Below are 17462 nucleotides of genomic sequence, written 5' to 3' on the forward strand. Positions count from 1 at the left end.
ACTTTTTCACATTTAGTTATGTGAGGGCCTAGACTTCGCTTCCAGAGACTTCAGGAAGCGACTTCAACACAATTGTGGAATCCAAGAAGATTCAAATTACACTTTCTCTACAGAAATGTATGCTAAATTTTAGCATACTCAAGAGAACAATGCCATATAACTATAATTGTTTTGTTTTTTAGCTCAGCACCATCAGCATTAACAGGGTTGCTATGTTTTTGTGTCAGAAATCTCCAGATGATATTGATTTATGGAGTCAACGATGATGTATGGAGTCAACAACATTACAAAACTCCTCCTATCACCTAATGTTGTTGTGTGGTGTCTACAAATGTGACCAACAACCTATTTTATGAGCAAAACAAAGCTAAAAGTAGTGTAGTGACTGAAGTAGTGAATGAACCATAGTCTGGTAGGTATGGAGATACCAGTTATGATTAATGTATTGACCGTATTTTATAACACAGCTGTTTCCATGTTCCTTTTCCACAGATGCTGTCATTAAGACCATTGTTTCTCAGACCATACCAAACTAAGAAATGATTTCCGTGTCACTGACTCTATGAAGTGAAATGGAAAACAGCACTCTGTCATTTTACTTTCGCTTCACCATGTTTGCAAACATTGGACATTACCGCTTTATAGCCTTTATTTTTTGTCTTCTGCTCTTCATCTTTACCATCTTTACTAATCTTCTCATGATAGTGGTAATATCCCAACAAACAACATTACATGAGCCCATGTATATTTTCATTGCATGTTTATCTGTTAATGCTTTGTATGGGTCTTCAGGTTTCTTCCCCAGATTTCTCATGGACCTTCTGTCTGACACTCATTTGATCTCACATCCTGCTTGTTTCACTCAGATCTATGTAATTTACTCATATGCATCCTGTGAACTGACTGTTCTCAGTATTATGGCTTATGACAGATACATAGCTGTTTGCCTTCCTTTACACTATCACACAAAGATGACTCTTGAAACTGTTGTGAAGTTGACAGCACTGGCTTGGATTTTTCCTGCATTTTCTCTTGCAGCATGTCTTTGTTTGTCTGCCACACTTCCTTTATGTGGTAATGAGATCCACAAAGTGTTCTGTGCTAACTGGAATGTAGTCAAATTGTCTTGTGTTAACACTGCTGTCAACTAGGGCTGCCACAAACGATTATTTTGATAGTCGACTAGTCACCGATTATTTATGCGATTAGTCGACTAATCAGATCATCATCCACTGGACGTAAAACTACAGCTTATTGCACCAGCAGCATCTGCTCTTATATAACTATCATTAGCTTACAGCTTTAAGCTTTTAAGGTGCTAACTAAAAATAAAGACAAGATGATAGTTTATTAAATTTTAATGAAATTTGCAGATTGTTTCGGTGAAGTTTAATAAACTCCTTGCTATCTAAAATATAACAGGACAACGGAGTATATTCTCCAGCATCTCACACTTCTGATAATCAGCTGTCTGCTTGACGTTTATTCAGCTGTGTAAAAACTATAACTTTAATCTCAGACAAACCGATTTACTCAGGAACAAATAAAATACAAAAAAAAAAAAAAAGCCAAACAACAACATTTTTAATTTATCTAAGTGACTCATATATTTAACCTGAGTAGCGAAAGACGGCGGTGGGTTTGAAAACAATTTGCCGGGAGTCCGGTGTTCTCACCGCGCTAGTGACCTAGCCCCCGGCTAGCTATCGAGCTAGTGGGTAACAGACGTCTCCGAAAACGTCGGAGCGCTTTTGAAAATATGTGGTGTCCTGATAAACTGAGCCGATATTTGAGGTTTACACAGCTACATTCTCGCCTGAAAATATGTTAAACGTTTATTTTGTGACCCAGAAAGAATAATAAGAGTAATACTAAAACTAACTAGCTGCCACCATTGTTGGAAACTAAGCTGGGCCGCCCTATGAATTCTGGGACACAGCTGCTTCTTCTTCTTCTTCTTCTTCTTCTTCTTCGGGGTTTAATGGCAGCTGGCATCCTTGTACATGCAGTGCTGCCATCTTCTGTTTCAGTCCGTTATTACACTCTTAAATCCTGCTACTTATTCCTGCGTCTTTTGGGATCTTACAAAGCTTCAAACGACGCGTCGACTATTAAATCAGTCGTCGACGATTTTGATAGTCGACGTAATCGTGACTAGTCGACAAATCGTGGCAGCCCTACTGTCAACAATGTTGTAGGTATGCTTTTGACTGTAGCCACAATTTTCCTTCCCCTCTTTTATATCCTCTACACCTATTTACGAATTGTGTCTATTTGCTGGAGAAGCTCAGCAGAATTTAAGGGTAAGGTATTAGAGAGCTGTCTGCCACACACAATTTCATTTGTGATTTATTCTATTGCTGGATTTTGTGATGTTGCCTTGAGCCGGAATAATCTTTAAGTGACTAATCCATTTATAGCTGTCATTTTATCACTGGTGTTTGTTGTGATTCCTCCAGCTTTAAATCCTCTTGTGTATGGCCTTAAATTACCAGAAATTAGAAAACATATTTTAAGGTTGTTCTAGTATGAATGATGATCATTTGGAAGACTATGATTCTACATACATAAATGATTTATGACCCCATTATATTTTGAAACAGAAAGACTTTTTTTGTGGCAAATCTTGTGTTTATGATGCCTACACCTTTTTCTTTATATATGAAACAACCTGAAATATGATCAGTCTGTCTCTGTTAGTGGGCTGCTTACCACAGGTTAGCAGTAGTTAAACCTGACCCACCTGTCTTAGCTAATTATAGGTAATAGCTAATTTTAACCTTCAACCTTTCTTTTAGTGGAAAAATTCTTGAAATAGTAGTTTAGTAGTAGTAAATGATGATGAAAGCTAACTGATCATCTGCAGAGTAATGGTTTGTGAAGAGTTTCAATCAAGCTTCAGAACATCACAGTACAAAAAACAGCATTAGTAAAGATTGAAAATTATGTTCTTATGGCCTCTGACAGCGGAATCATCTCTGTGCTCGTTCTTTTAGATGTCAGTGCAGTGTTTGATAATGTTGACCATAATATTTTATCACAGCAATTTGAGAGTACCATAGGTATTACAAGTACTAGGCTGCAGTGCCTTAAATCATATCTATCTACCAGACTGGAATTTGTTCATGAAAATGTGGAGTCCTATTCACACTCTAAGGGTAATGATAGAGTTCCACATGGTTCTGTGGTAGGACAAATTCTTTTTATATTCCACGTTTCTCTTAAGCATATCATACATTATCAGTGCTATGAAAATTATAACTAGCTCTATCTATCAATGAATGCCACATACCATATTTTAGTGATTCTAAATTGATATGAAACTGAGCTTATTATACTTGGCCATAAAATGTTAGAAATTGGGTATCCAACTAGATACTCATTCTATATAAACATGCAACAATAAAACCAGAGGTTAAGTAAGTAACTATTAATAATAGTGAATTTACTTATACAGCAATTTTCAAAACAGAATTACAAAGTGCTTCACATTTTGAATAAAAGCCACAGATACATGTGTTAGGGTCCCTGGGTCGTTGACCCAGTGTTTTGTGTTTTTGGTTCTTTGATTTTGTTATTTCATTATATTCTAGCTTTGTTTTACGGGTTTTAGGATTATTCTTAGTTAAGATTCTCTGGGTGGGGTTTGGTTAGAGTTTTAGTGTTCTGGTTTTCTGTCTGTGTTCCATAGTTGCTGTCTCCCCTGTCTGCTGTATCCCCACGTCCAGTCAGTGTCTGTGTCTGCCCTGGTCCCACGTCTCTGTTCCCTTTGTTATAGTGCCTGCCTGTGAGTCTGTGTTATGTTTCCTGTTTTACTTTGAAAGTCCATGTCTGATGTTAATGTGTCTGGTTTTGCTTCCCCTTGTCTCGTTAGGCCTGATTTGCCCCACCTGTGTTTCCCTCCTGTTACCCATTCCCTGATTGCTCCCTCTATGTATTTAAGCCCTGTGTTTCTTTGTGTCTGTGTCGTGATCTACTCTCATTTATGCTGTGTGGTCCGTCTGCCTGGTCATGTAAGTTTATTTGTATTTTTGTTATGTTTTGCCACTTTTTGCCATCCAGCAATAAAAAGCTGAGTTTGAGTTACTTTCCGCCTCCGAGTGTCTGCACTTTGGGTCCTTCTACTTCCACTCCTACCTGCACACAGCCTTAATCTGACAATTTTTTTGCACATGTCGAGGAGCGTGTCAGGCTACATTTCACTGTGTGTTATACTTGTATAACTATGCATGTGACAAATAAAGAACCTTGACATGTTTTAGCATACAGATATAAAGACACATAATCAACCATGCGGTCAGACATTCCCAAATAAAGCTAAGGAATGCTGTTCCAGGTTTTTGTTTTTTTTTTTTTTTTTTAAATGCCAAAGATGAAAAAGCACTGTCAGCTCGGGGTTTAAAATTAGAGTGTGGGACAGTTAGGAGACTCTGGTTAGTGGATCGGAGAGCCCTGCTGCAGTGATAAGGTCTTATATAGATGAGCTTATAAGTATGGGCCTGTTCATGCACACAGCAAATCCAGCATGTCCAAATTAACACTGTCGGATCTGATTTCAACACTATTAAAGTGTCTATATGAGTCCACACCAGAGAGTGGTAATTTAACTCTTTTTGGAGAGTTGGTACGTTAACTCTGATTTAGTGTTAAACACCAAATCTGTCTGGAGTTGATAATTTAACACTTGGTGTTAAGAGTTTATATATTAACTCTCAAAGAGTATTTTAGTTTAGCTACGTAAGAGTTCTTCTAATTAATTCTAAAAAGCAGGAATTTTACTGTTCTGAACTTCTAGAAATTTCTTTTGGAAATAAACATTTACTAAAAAGACGCAATGGTTTTTGAAAAACATTTATTCTGAACTGTGCACCATAATTTCAAAACATTTTCTGAAAGATGTAACAGTACACAGCAAATTCAAAAGTGTTAAATGTTTTGGTGTTAATAGTCTTCTTGCAAAAGTAGAGTTAATTTTACTCTAAGTAGAGTCACATTCTTTCAATGTAACTCTGAGGTGTAAAATGATAGTAGTTAAAATCGAGTGTTAAAAATGAGTGTTTCTCTGTCAAATCTGGAGGTGTTACAATGGAAACATTAACTCTTGACCTCTTAACTCTGAACTCCTACAGGGGCTATGACACCAACAGAGTAAATTCACAGACTCCGCCCCCAGCACCATAGCCTCCAATCGAAGCTGAAGTGAAGCCGTTTCAGAACATTTTGCTCTACATATTTGAGTTGTTTGCCATGCTTGGTAAGTCATTTTTTCAAAGATTGTTTCAATTATTTCTATTAGCTTTTACTTCTGTTGCTCTTTGGAGTTGAGACAAAGCTGTGTGAAAGGTATTAGCCATGTTGCTCGGTGATAGCATAATATTCTGTTTTAGCTAGCTGAAAGGTATTGTTTGCGGGCAAATACCACAGCCTTGAAAAAAAGCTTGCATGTGAATTTTCAGTCAAACCTTTGGTCAAATACACCTAAAACAATGTCTAGAATGTGAAATGTTGGTATAATGGTGCTACTTGAAGCCTGAAAACGATCGCCCATGAAAAAAAAAAAAGCATTCTCATCACTTATTTCTTCAATACAATATGCATGTCCTTCATTCATCCCTTTGTGGAACTTCAATGCACTTCTGCTCTCCCCCATATTCCATCTTCACAAGCATATCCTGTGCGGAGATTGAATAAAAATTAGTTGACATTAATTAATGGCACAAATAATCCAGTAAACAATTGCAGCACAGTTTAAAAAAAAAAAAAAAAAAAAAGAATCCTCTTTGAGCCATTACTTGTGTATTTTCCCAAAAGACAAAGACACAGGCAACAGGTAATACTGAACTAAATGTAAAACCTCAATCTTTTTAATTTTTACCTAAACCGTGTGCACAAAACTCTGGAGGGATCTATGCTAACGTAGAACCCAGTCAGGACGTCAGCTACTGCTGTTTGCTCGTGTGTGGTTTTTTTTATTTTATTTTATTATTTTATTTTTTTATGGGCGATCGTTTTCAGGCTTCAAGTAGCACCATTATACCAAAATTTCACATTCTAGACATTGTTTTAGGTGTGTTTGACTGAAAATTCACATGCAAGCTTTTTTTCAAGGCTGTGGTATTTGCCCGCAAACAATACCTTTCAGCTAGCTAAAACGGAATATTATGCTATCACCGAGCAACATGGCTAATACCTTTCACACAGCTTTGTCTCAACTCCAAAGAGCCACAGAAGTAAAAGCTCATAATAATAATTGAAACAATCTTTGAAAAAGTGACTTACCAAGCATGGCAAACAACTCAAATATGTAGAGCAAAATGTTCTGAAACAGCTTCACTTCAGCTTCGATTGGAGGCTATGGTGCTGGGGGCGGAGTCTGTGAATTTACTCTGTTGGTGTCATAGCCCCTGTAGGAGTTCAGAGTTAAGAGGTCAAGAGTTAATGTTTCCATTGTAACACCTCCAGATTTGACAGAGAAAAACTCATTTTTAACACTCGATTTTAACTACTATCATTTTACACCTCAGAGTTACATTGAAAGAATGTGACTCTACTTAGAGTAAAATTAACTCTACTTTTGCAAGAAGACTATTAACACCAAAACATTTAACACTTTTGAATTTGCTGTGAGAGCTTTATATGTTACTAACAGGGTTTAAAGTGGATTCTGAATTTCACTGGGAGCCAGTGAAGGGATGCAACAACAGGTGTAATATTTGAGTCGTGGTTTGATTCTTGGTGGTGTGTTCTGCACCAACATGTGACCAGTGGTGTTCTATACTGCAAATTTTGATATTGATCCAATATCAAGTAAATACAGGGAGGGCATTGGCAATACCAATAGAGATACCAATCCTTTTAACCTATAAATAAGCTTATATAGTGAAAAGGAGTGTTTAATGATTTATGAGAATTATCATCAACATGCAAGTTCTGAACAAATTTCAATGATGACTAAATCTCTGTGATCACTAAATCACAAAACACACCTTTCAGCTTTTCGTGTATTTTGAAACTGTATGTTATGGAGAGCTGGCATCTAAATGTGCCTGTCTCGATAGCACTTTGGGGCAAATTCTGTTGTTCAGATGTGCTCTAAGCTATAAATAAAGCAGACGTGACAACAGTGACTTGATGTTACTGATGAGGGGGCTAATGTACCGGCTGACTTCCTTTTAGAAATTGTGAGAGCCAAACATAAGAACCTTAAAGATAACTTGTTACTGTTTAGGCTACATTTGTTTTCTGTAAAGAAATGTAACCACAGTACATACTAACGGGGTTTGGCGGCGTAACCCAACGCTGAACGCTAGTCGTTGCACATGCAAATCCGCAAAAGATGCAAAAACGCCCCCTCAAAAAAATTCTCATCCATTCATTCATATTATAAAATGAAACACATATGGCAAAACAATTTCTGTTGTATGTGTGAAAAAAGTGCAGAAATTGTATTTTCAAAAGTAAATGAAAAAAAAAAACAGGAAAAAAAAAAACAAGAAATGAAAGCATCCCTAGCTTGATGCACCACTTCAAGCTAACTGCGTAATGCCGTTAACCCAAAGCGTATATAAACCTCTGGTGACATACTCTTTGAGGGAGACAGTCGACAGACAGTCTTCTTTTTACTGTGACACTAATTTCTACAAATGTAATGTTCTCTTGTTGGAAGTGTGAAATGACACCTTAAAAAGGTAAACTATTTTATTATGGATAATGTGTCAGTGGTTACTGTTTTTACTCTCTCAGGTTTAAGTGGTATAGCAAACTACAAGATCACTATCTTTATTTTTACTTTACTGTGTTACTGTGTGATTTGGCTGGTAAATTTGACGATAATTGTGACAGTCATTGTGGATAAAAGCCTTCATGAACCCATGTACATCTTCCTCTGCAATCTGTGCTTCAATGGACTCTATGGGACAGCTGCATTTTATCCCAAGTTTCTCTACGATCTTCTGTCCACCACTCATGTCATCTCTTATGCAGGATGCCTTTTACAGGGTTTAATGGTGCACTCTTCAATTTGTACGGACTTCTCTCTTCTAGCTCTCATGGCATATGACAGATACGTGGCTATATGTCGACCTCTTGTGTACCACTCTCTGATGACTACACAAAGAGTTTGTATCTTTGTATTTTTTGCTTGGATTACTCCCTTTTACCTGATATTAATGAGTACAATAACAACAGCAACATCGAGGTTATGTGGCTCACACATACCAAGAATTTACTGTATAAACTGGTTAATTTCTAATCTAGCTTGCTCTGCCTCTGTAGCTACAATTATTATTCCTGCTTTTAATTACACCTTTTATTTTGGTCATGCCGTTTTTGTTTTCTGGTCTTATGTACATTTGATCAAAACGTGTCAGTCATCCAAAGAAAACTGGAACAAATTCATGCAGACATGTGTACCACATTTATTCTCTTTAGCAGTCGTTGTTGTGTCTTTTCTTTTTGATATGTTATACATGCGATTTGGCTCAAAGGAAATACCACAAAGTTTTGAGAATTTCATGGCAATGGAGATTCTCTTCATTCCACCAATTATTAATCCCCTCATGTATGGATTCAAACTGACACAAATTAGAAACAGAGTTTTGAATTTTATATGTGGTAAAAGTTCAGCTTTTATATTAAAGTCATGAGTGTGTCTGTTTATATTTGTACATATTTAATTCAAGAGAAATGTGAACTACATTGTTAATTAATAGACACTGTGACATATGCATATTATTTCTAGGTTGTCTTCATTAATTGAAATATAAGCATCAGACCTCCCTTTGGGTTTGAACATATAAACTAAACACATTTCCTGTACATTCATTTATTTACACTTTTTTCTTTTCTAATAAAATAATGAGTTTTATTTAGTTACATCTTACTTTGAAGTCCAGCTTCTTTTTCTGGTTGACTGAGATGTTTTCTTTCACCTATAGTTATACATACCTACCTTTGGTCCAGAATTGCATTGTCGGGTAATTACTGAAAATCTCAGCCACTAATTTATTTACTAAAATAATAGTGTTGTTTTTTTTTCTTTCAGTCTCTTTTTGAGCTTGATGGTTCACTTCACACCTGGGGTTCACTGTTCAGGGTTGCCACCACAAACAGGCCCTTACAACTGTACAGGCCACAGATCAGTACATGTTCCTTACCTCAGCAACAGAGGTGAGAAACACAATCCATTCAGGCTTAATGACCCCAGCCACACTTGTGATGCTGCTGAAGCTCTGTCAAGTTAAAAAACTTCCTGAACTAGGCCTCTCCATACCTTAAGTCTGAAAATAGTCTTTTTCTTTACATATAAAATTAAGTAATAATTGGATTTATATAGCGCTTTCAAGGCACCCAAAGCGCTTTACAATTCCACTATTCATTCACTCTCACATTCACACACTGGTGGAGGCAAGCTACAGCCACAGCTCCCCTGGGGCAGACAGAAGTGAGGCTGCCATATCGCGCCATCGGCCCCTCTGGCCATCACCAGTAGTTAGTTGATCAATCATTTGTATGAATTGTGAAAAGGATTAATGAACTGGCACCAACAGTTGAAAGCAACTAACTGGAACCGAGTGTTATTGATTTTTAACCCAGTGAGTTGTCTTTATTAAAACAGAATGACACACTTTATTCGAGGAGTGTACAGACTTGCTTTAGCTTTTGAATTAAAATAAAAAGGCTAAATAGTATTAAACACCAAGATAAAAATCAATATAAAGCAGCTAAGCATACATTGTGGGGGTATTAAAACTAGAGATGGACCGATCCGATATTACGTATCGGTATCGGTCAGATACTGACATAAATGACTGGATCGGATATTGGAGGGAAATAAAAAATATAATCCGATCCATTAAATATCAAAAAAGCACCTCACAAAACTTGCGACACACCGTAACTCTGCTCATAACTGTAGCACGTTGGAGCAGTGTGCTCACATGATAGAGCAGCTGTGTGTATTTGTAGCTGCCCTACCAAACCAGCATTTCATCTCCGAGGAAGTTATCCCAGAGAGAAGTAAAGCAAGTGTGTAAGTTCGTCTCTGAATGTTTGTAAAGCATTCCCACGTTAAGCTTAACAACCGATATATGGAGCGACTGCCTCTTCTCTCTCCCTCCCTCTCCTGCTGCTACTTCAATCACGAAACTGATTAATGATCAGCTGATCGGCTTTTCTGTCGCGAGTCCGTCTGTCTTTGTTTTTGGCCCACTTTGCACCAGAAAGAGGAAACCAGCGGCTGAACAACAGCAGCACGTTTAAGCTTGATAATCTGTTGTTAGAATTTATTTAATATTACTTTCTATACCAAGATCCTTTTCTACATAGCTGACAGCTGGTAACTGCGCAGGGGCGGATCTAGCAAAGTTTAGCCAGGGGGGCCAATACGGCATGAACAGGGAAAAGGGGGACACAAAGACATATTTTTCTTTCTTATTCTCATTTAAAATGTCTAGCTTTTAATAAATAATTATCTGAATCTTAAACCAAAGTTTTAATCTGATGTAAAATGTATAGAAGTCCATTACTGTATATAGTAACTGTTAAGTCTAATATACCCTAGTGAGCTAGTACTTTTTCCTTTGGGAAGACACCATCTGTGCAGTCTGCAAGTCTGCAAAGATGTTGAATCTATTTAATTATTCTTGAAAAGTAATTTAATTCTGTGCATTTTTTTTCCACACTGCATCAAATTAAAGTTGATTACGTCGATTAAGCATCATGAGGGTGGGCCCCTTTTTTTTTTTTTGCTGGGAGTTTGCAACCCTATTAGTTAGGTTGCTTAATATTTCTGCTAAGTACTCTGTAAAATACCAGAATAGGAAGGATGGAGTAGGTTTAAGTTTATTAGATTGATATTGCTGAACTATGAAATATTTTGGGTGCAGTGTATTTTTTACATACAGGTATAACAGAATAGATTTAGTGTTGTTGTTTATTTAAACGTGAGTATGAACTCATACAAAATGCAGCAAGATATTAATAAACAGTTTTATTGATTAAAAAACACACTATATCGGATTCATATCGGTATCGGCAGATATCCAAATTTATGATATCGGTATCAGACATAAAGTGGTATCGTGCCATCTCTAATTAAAACCAAACATTATACTATTTATAGTATCAACTGAACCTTATCCTTGCAAACTACAAAAATTGCTCACAAAGATTTAGACAGATTTGTGAACAATATTTGAGAGTAATTGGTCTACTGTGCATGTAGAAAATGTTTCAGATCTTTGAGTTCAGCTCATAAGAAATGGGAGCAAAAACAAAAGTGTTGCATTTATATTTTTATTCAGTGTATAATGAATCTTGTCTTCTATTTACATTTCCCTTAAGACACCCAAAACACACTTCTGAAAACATTTTAGTACAAATGATGGTACTGATGGAACCAGTCTTTACTTTCAGCTGGATGGGTGAACTGGGGCTGACCGAACCCCCAGCAGTGGAGCCTTCAGTGGCGTATCACCTTCACCCTAACCGCAGGGCAATTTCAGCTTCTTCTAGCATTTCTTTGCCCAACAAGATAGATCGCCTCACGGCATCTATTTATCAAAGGACGTACAAATATGTTGCACAGTCAGTATGCTCGCTTAATGCAGTCACACTGCTATCAGCATATCAGGCAGAAATTCTGGAAGACATGGGCCTTGACTCGGGTTCCCCGAACCCAGCCCTCTAGGATGAAATCTGCATGGTTAATGATCTCATTCTTCGCTCCTCCAGGGGAGCAGTCCAAGGGTGTGGCCGCGTTATGGGCCTTGCAGTCTCGGGTGAGAGAGCCTTGTGGCTAAACCTGTCAGGCCTAGGTGATGCTCAGAAGGCTGAGGTCATGGATGCAGCCTATGACCCAACCAAGGGTCTCTTTGGCCCAGCCCTGGAGAGAATGAGAGAAACAAGCACCCGCAGAAAGCAGGAGGGAGAAGTATTCAACCTCTGCTTACCCAGAAAACCTAACTCTCAGCCCCAGCAGGTGCCAAGAGCTGGCTTTGCAGCAACAGCAGCAACTGTGAGAGGGAGACAGAGTGGGGTCAGAATGCAGAGAGGAGCAGGAGGCCAGCAGGGTGCCCACCAGGCCAAGGTAGAGAACCTTGGGGCAAGCATTCCTTTGCAGCAGTTGCTGCAAAGAACAAGCCGTCACACCCCGGAGAGGGGAAAAAGAAGCGGTCAGCCTAGCACACCTGCAGCATTCTGTGTCACCCCTCTTTTCTTCCCCAAAGAGAAGGAAGGTTTTAGAAGGAGTAACCAAATCACTCCAAAGTTCAGGGTCTCCGGAAGTTTCCAGTTCACCAGGAGCACCCTGTCAGTCTCCTCCTGCAGTTCAGGGAGGACAGACTTGTGGACAAATGGCGCAGTGTCACCAAACACTTCTAAGCACTCTGTCTGTGTCACCAAGCACTGCCCAGAGTCATCAGACACTTCACTGTGGTTTGGGGGTAACAAAATAAATAAAACGTGCATTTCTGCAGCCAGGCAGTTTGCCAAGGGCAGAATGTCCCCCAAGTTTCAAAATAAGGGACAGTGACGTCATCAGCGAGAAACCGGTGACCAGCATCGCGGAGCATGACGTCCGAGCGGCACTGAGGAGAGTGAACACAAGGAAAGCGGCGGGGCCAGACGGCATCACCGGCCGTCTGCTGCGCTGCTGTGCTGACCAGCTAGCAGGTGTGTTCACTTACATCTTCAACGAGTCCCCGGCGAAGTCTGTGGTCCCCACATGCTTCAAAAGATCCACCATCATCCCTGTGCCCAAGAACAGCAAACCCTCATCCCTGAACGATTACCGGCCAGTTGCACTGACCTCGGTAGTAATGAAGGTGTTTGAGAGGCTGCTGAAGAACATCATCTCCTCCTCCATCCCAGACACCACAGATCTGCTGCAGTTCGCCTACAGATCCAACAGATCCACAGAGGATGCCATCGCCCACGTCCTACACACCACTCTCAGCCACGTGGACAAGAAACAGGGTAACTATGTGCGAATGCTGTTTGTTGATTACAGTTCAGCGTTTAACACAATAGTGCCCTGCAGACTGTTCACAAAGCTGAGGGATCTGGGACTTAACAGCCGTCTGTGTGCATGGGTGTTGGACTTCCTCACTGGCAGAACTCAGGTGGTGAGGGTGGGCAGGTGCTTCTCCAACAGCATCACCATCAACACAGGAGCACCTCAGGTATGTGTCCTCTCGCCACTGCTCTACTCCCTCTACACTTCAGACTGTGTGGCCACCCATGGCTCCAACACCATTGTGAAGTTTGCTGACGACACAGTGGTGTTGGGTGCCATCTCCAACAACGATGAGGCGGCCTACATGGATGAAGTGAAGAATCTGGCATCGTGGTGCCAGGACAACCACCTCCAGCTGAACGTCAGCAAGACCAAGGAGCTGGTGGTGGACTTCAGAAGGGGTCAGCACAGAGACTACAAGCCCATCATCATCAATGGAGCTCCAGTGGAGAGGGTGCAGTCCTTCAAGTATCTTGGTGTCCACATCTCCTCAGACCTGACATGGGCTGCCCACATTCAGGTCCAGACCAAAAAGGCTAGGCAGCGCCTGTATCACCTACGACAACTGAGGAAGTTCAGGGTCTCTCCAAAGATCCTCAGGATTTTCTATACAGGCGCTGTGGAGAGCATCCTCACACAGAACATGACATCGTGGTTTGGGAACAGCTGTGTGAAGGACCAAAAAGCTCTCCAGAGAGTGATCCGTACAGCAGAAAGCTGCTGCAGGATTGCTCTCCCCCCGCTTCAGGACACCTACACCAGGAGATGCCGGACTAGAGCAGCGCAGATACTGAAGGACCCGTCCCATCCAGGCAACAAACTGTTCCAACTTCTGCAATCTGGTAGAAGGTTCCGCATCTTCCGGGCAAGGACAGAGAGACTCAAGAGGAGCTTCTATCCCCAAGCCATCCGTGCCCTAAACACACACACCCGCCCTCTCACATCATCTATAATTGACTGAGACAGGACTCTCTTCCAGACACTCTAAACCAAGGCACAATGTACATTTCAATTCCTTTAATTTTAAATATGTTTATATTGTCTATCCTGTAAAATAGTCAGATGTCTATTCATATTAATGTACAGAATTCACCTGCTTGCTGCTACTACTGCACATTATTCACCCAGTGTATATACTATATATATATATATATATATATATATATATATATATATATATATATATATATAATGTTCTTCCTCTACACCCCCCCCAATTTTTGCACATGTCGAGGAGCGTGTCAGGCTACATTTCACTGTGTGTTATACTTGTATAACTATGCATGTGACAAATAAAGAACCTTGAACCTTGAACCTTGAAATAAAAACAAAAGAAAATCACTGCAATTTGTCTTTGTTCCCAGCGGGGGGAGCTCACGCTCTTCCCGAGGGGGAGAGCCCCAACTCCTTCCGGGAGACAGGGGTGACGTCACGCTACCGCGTCTTCAGAGGCCCACTCGCAGCGCGGCTGGAGCGGTGGCGCGCATGCGCAGTTCATCCCTGAGTCTTGTCAACCATTTCCCATGGTTACAGACTACAGTTTGCGGCAAAACCACCGAGATTTGGTGGAGTGTTGGCTTCTGTGGCCAGTCGTGATTCAGCCAATGTGCTGGAGGAGGAAATATCCTCCCTGTTACACAAACAGGCGATTGGAGCGGTTCCGAGCGAAGAAGCTCAGCAGGGCTTTTACTCCCGCTATTTCCTCATCCCGAAAAAGGACGGAACGTCGCTCCGTCCTATTCTGGATCTGCGTGTGTTAAACAAGCATTTGAGAAAGTACACGTTCAGAATGCTCACACACAAGACGCTTTGCCGCTCAATTCACACAGGCGATTGGTTTGTTACAATCGACCTATCAGACGCATATTTTCACATCGCCATTTATCAGGAAATATCTCAGGTTCGCTTATCAGAGCGTAGCATACGAGTTTCAAACTATCCCATTCAGGCTATCCTTAGCTCCAAGGGTGTTCAGCAAATGTGTGGAGGCAGCGCTGTCTCCGTTAAGGAACAGCGGCATCAGAATATTCTCTTACATAGAATATGTAATATGTAATGTAATATGCTCACGATCGTGCGAGCAGGCGATCAAAGACTCCGAGGTGGTAGTGAATCACCTCACGGAGCTTGGGTTCACAATCAACCTGGAAAAGAGCCACTTGGAACCCGCACAGCTCAGAATAGACTCCATCTCTTATCGTATCGCACTTTCAGAGCGGAGGATCGCATCCTTCACTCACTGTCTTTCCCGTTTTCAGCTGGGGAAAGTCGTGCAGTTCCGACTCTGTCTCCGCCTCCTTGGCCTCATGGCCTCGGTGATATCGGTGGTACATTTGGGGCTGCTTATGATGAGAGATTTTCAGCGGTGGGTCGCTTCTCTGCAGCTGTGCCCTCACCGACATCTCAGTTGTGGTGTAAAAATAACGCAGCCGTGTATCGCGGCTCTCTGGCCTTGGAGGAGCCCGACAGCTCTCGCGGCGGGGGTACCGCTCGGGGCAGTATCATCCAGGGTGATGCTGACAACAGATGCATTCCTGTCAGGTTGGGGTGCAACTATGATGGGCAGAGCAGTGAATGGCGTTTGGTCACAGAGACTCGCTCTGAATCACATAAATGTGCTGGAGCTCCACGCGGTGCTCCTAGCCTTACGGCATTTTCTGCCGTATCTCCGGGGTCAACATGTTTTAGTGAAAACAGACAACTCCACTGTAGTTGCTTATATCAACCGCCAGGGCGGCACCCGTTCCCGGCAGCTACACAGGTTAGCCAGGGAAATAATTATGTGGAGCAGCACTCGGCTCCTCTCCCTTCGGGCAACTCACGTGCCAGGAATTCTGAACAGGGGGGCGGACCTCCTGTCCAGAGGAAATCCACTGTTCAGAGAATGGAGGCTTCACCCACAGGGGGTGGAGCAGATTTGGCAGAGATACGGCCGGGCTGCCGTAGATCTCTTCGCCTCGCGAGAAAACACACAGTGCCCTCTGTTTTTCTCCCTGCCAGACACACATGCGCCACTGGGTGTGAATGCGCTGGCCCATCCATGGCCGAAAACTCTGCTGTATGCTTTCCCTCCCCTCAGCCTGATCTCCCCAACACTGATCAGAGTGAGGGATTAGGGGCTGTCTCTGATTTTAATAGCTCCACGGTGGCCATCCAAACACTGGATAGCAGAAATCATCCAGCTTCTGGTGAACGAGCCATGGCCACTCCCCATCCGCAGGGACCTTCTGTCTCAGGCGCAGGGGGGAGATATACCATCCCCATCCAGACCAGGTTGCTCTCTGGGCCTGGCCCGTGAAAGGTGGACCACTGGTCCCTTTATGGGATCTGTCAGTCGTTTTAGACGCCCTCTCCCACCACCCCTTTGAGCCTATTGGGGCAGTGGGGTTGAAGTTTCTCTCTCTTAAAACCACTCTGCTGTTGGCTCTAACCACAGCCAAGCGAGTTAGTGAATTACAGGCTCTGTCTATTCACCCCTCTGGTCTACAGTTGGCCCCGGGACTCACTAAAGCACTCCTGAGGCCTAACCCAGCCTTTGTCCCTAAAGTGTTGGAAACGTCATACAGGTGCTCTACAGTAGAGCTCCTAGCTTTTCACCCCCTCCATTCTCTTCAGAGAGGGAGCAGAGGCTGAACACTTTGTGCCCTGTCCGGGCCTTATGTTGACAGAACAGCTGGATTCAGGAAGTCGGATCAGCTGTTTGTTTCCTGGGCCTCCCCTCACAAGGGCAGGCCCGTATCACGCCAGAGGCTAGCTCATTGGATTGTAGAGGCCTTAGCTCTGGCTTATAGCTGTAAGGGCTTGCAGGCCCCCCCCGGGACTCCGAGCACACTCCACTAGGGGTGTGGCCACATCCTGGGCGTTGTTCAGAGGAGTATCAGTCCAGGATATTTGTGCGGCAGCAAGCTGGGCTACGCCGCACACGTTTGTCCGGTTTTATCGGCTGGATGTTGCACAGTCATTGTTACGGCTGCACAGCAGTCGTGTGGTGTATTGAAAAAAAGGATCCAAAATGCAGGTACCGGCTGGGGTGCGAGTGAGTGTTTATTTACAGCGGTGAGAAGGTGACAAAACAGGAAGAGCAGAGCGGGGAGTAAACAAACCTAAACTGGGAAAACTAAAGAACAAAACTTAAACCAGACACTCACGGGAGGAGGAGCGAAATGCACAAAGAGAGATGGCAGAGAGACGCAGAATGAATACCAGGTAACAGAATAATGCAGACTGACATGGAACTAAACAGACGACGCGACAGAGAGCACAGGAAAACACAGGGCTTAAATACACGGGGAGTAATCAGGGAATGGGCCACAGGAGGGAGACACAGCTGGGAGCAATAAGGCTAACGAGACAGGGGAGAGGTAAAACTGAACACACTGACATGAGACATGAACTTTCAGAATAAAACAGGAAACTAACAGACACAGAGAACCAGACAGGACACTGA

The 17462-nt window shown here is 41.9% G+C and overlaps 1 protein-coding gene and 1 pseudogene across 1 annotated transcript; both read left to right on the forward strand.

The window, feature by feature from the left end:
• Nucleotides 1–572: 572 nt before the first annotated feature.
• LOC146651365 (olfactory receptor 6N2-like) lies at nt 573–2527 on the forward strand (annotated as a pseudogene).
• A 5176-nt stretch (nt 2528–7703) lies between these two features.
• On the forward strand, nt 7704–8645 carry LOC146651366 (olfactory receptor 6C4-like). Its single transcript, XM_085385076.1, has one exon. The coding sequence runs from the start codon at nt 7704–7706 to the stop codon at nt 8643–8645; it is 942 nt and encodes a 313-aa protein (XP_085241202.1).
• The last annotated feature ends 8817 nt before the right edge of the window (nt 8646–17462 follow it).

The sequence above is a fragment of the Rhamphochromis longiceps genome, linkage group LG16 (assembly GCF_057381845.1).
Source record: "Rhamphochromis longiceps isolate RC_006_pf linkage group LG16, R_longiceps_female_GT1.1, whole genome shotgun sequence".
In the NCBI taxonomy this organism is placed as follows: Eukaryota; Metazoa; Chordata; class Actinopteri; order Cichliformes; family Cichlidae; genus Rhamphochromis; species Rhamphochromis longiceps.

Coding starts and splice junctions, on each gene's coding strand:
- LOC146651366 (XM_085385076.1), top strand. CDS start 7,704: ATGGATAATGTGTCAGTGGTTACTGTTTTTACTCTCTCAGGTTTAAGT.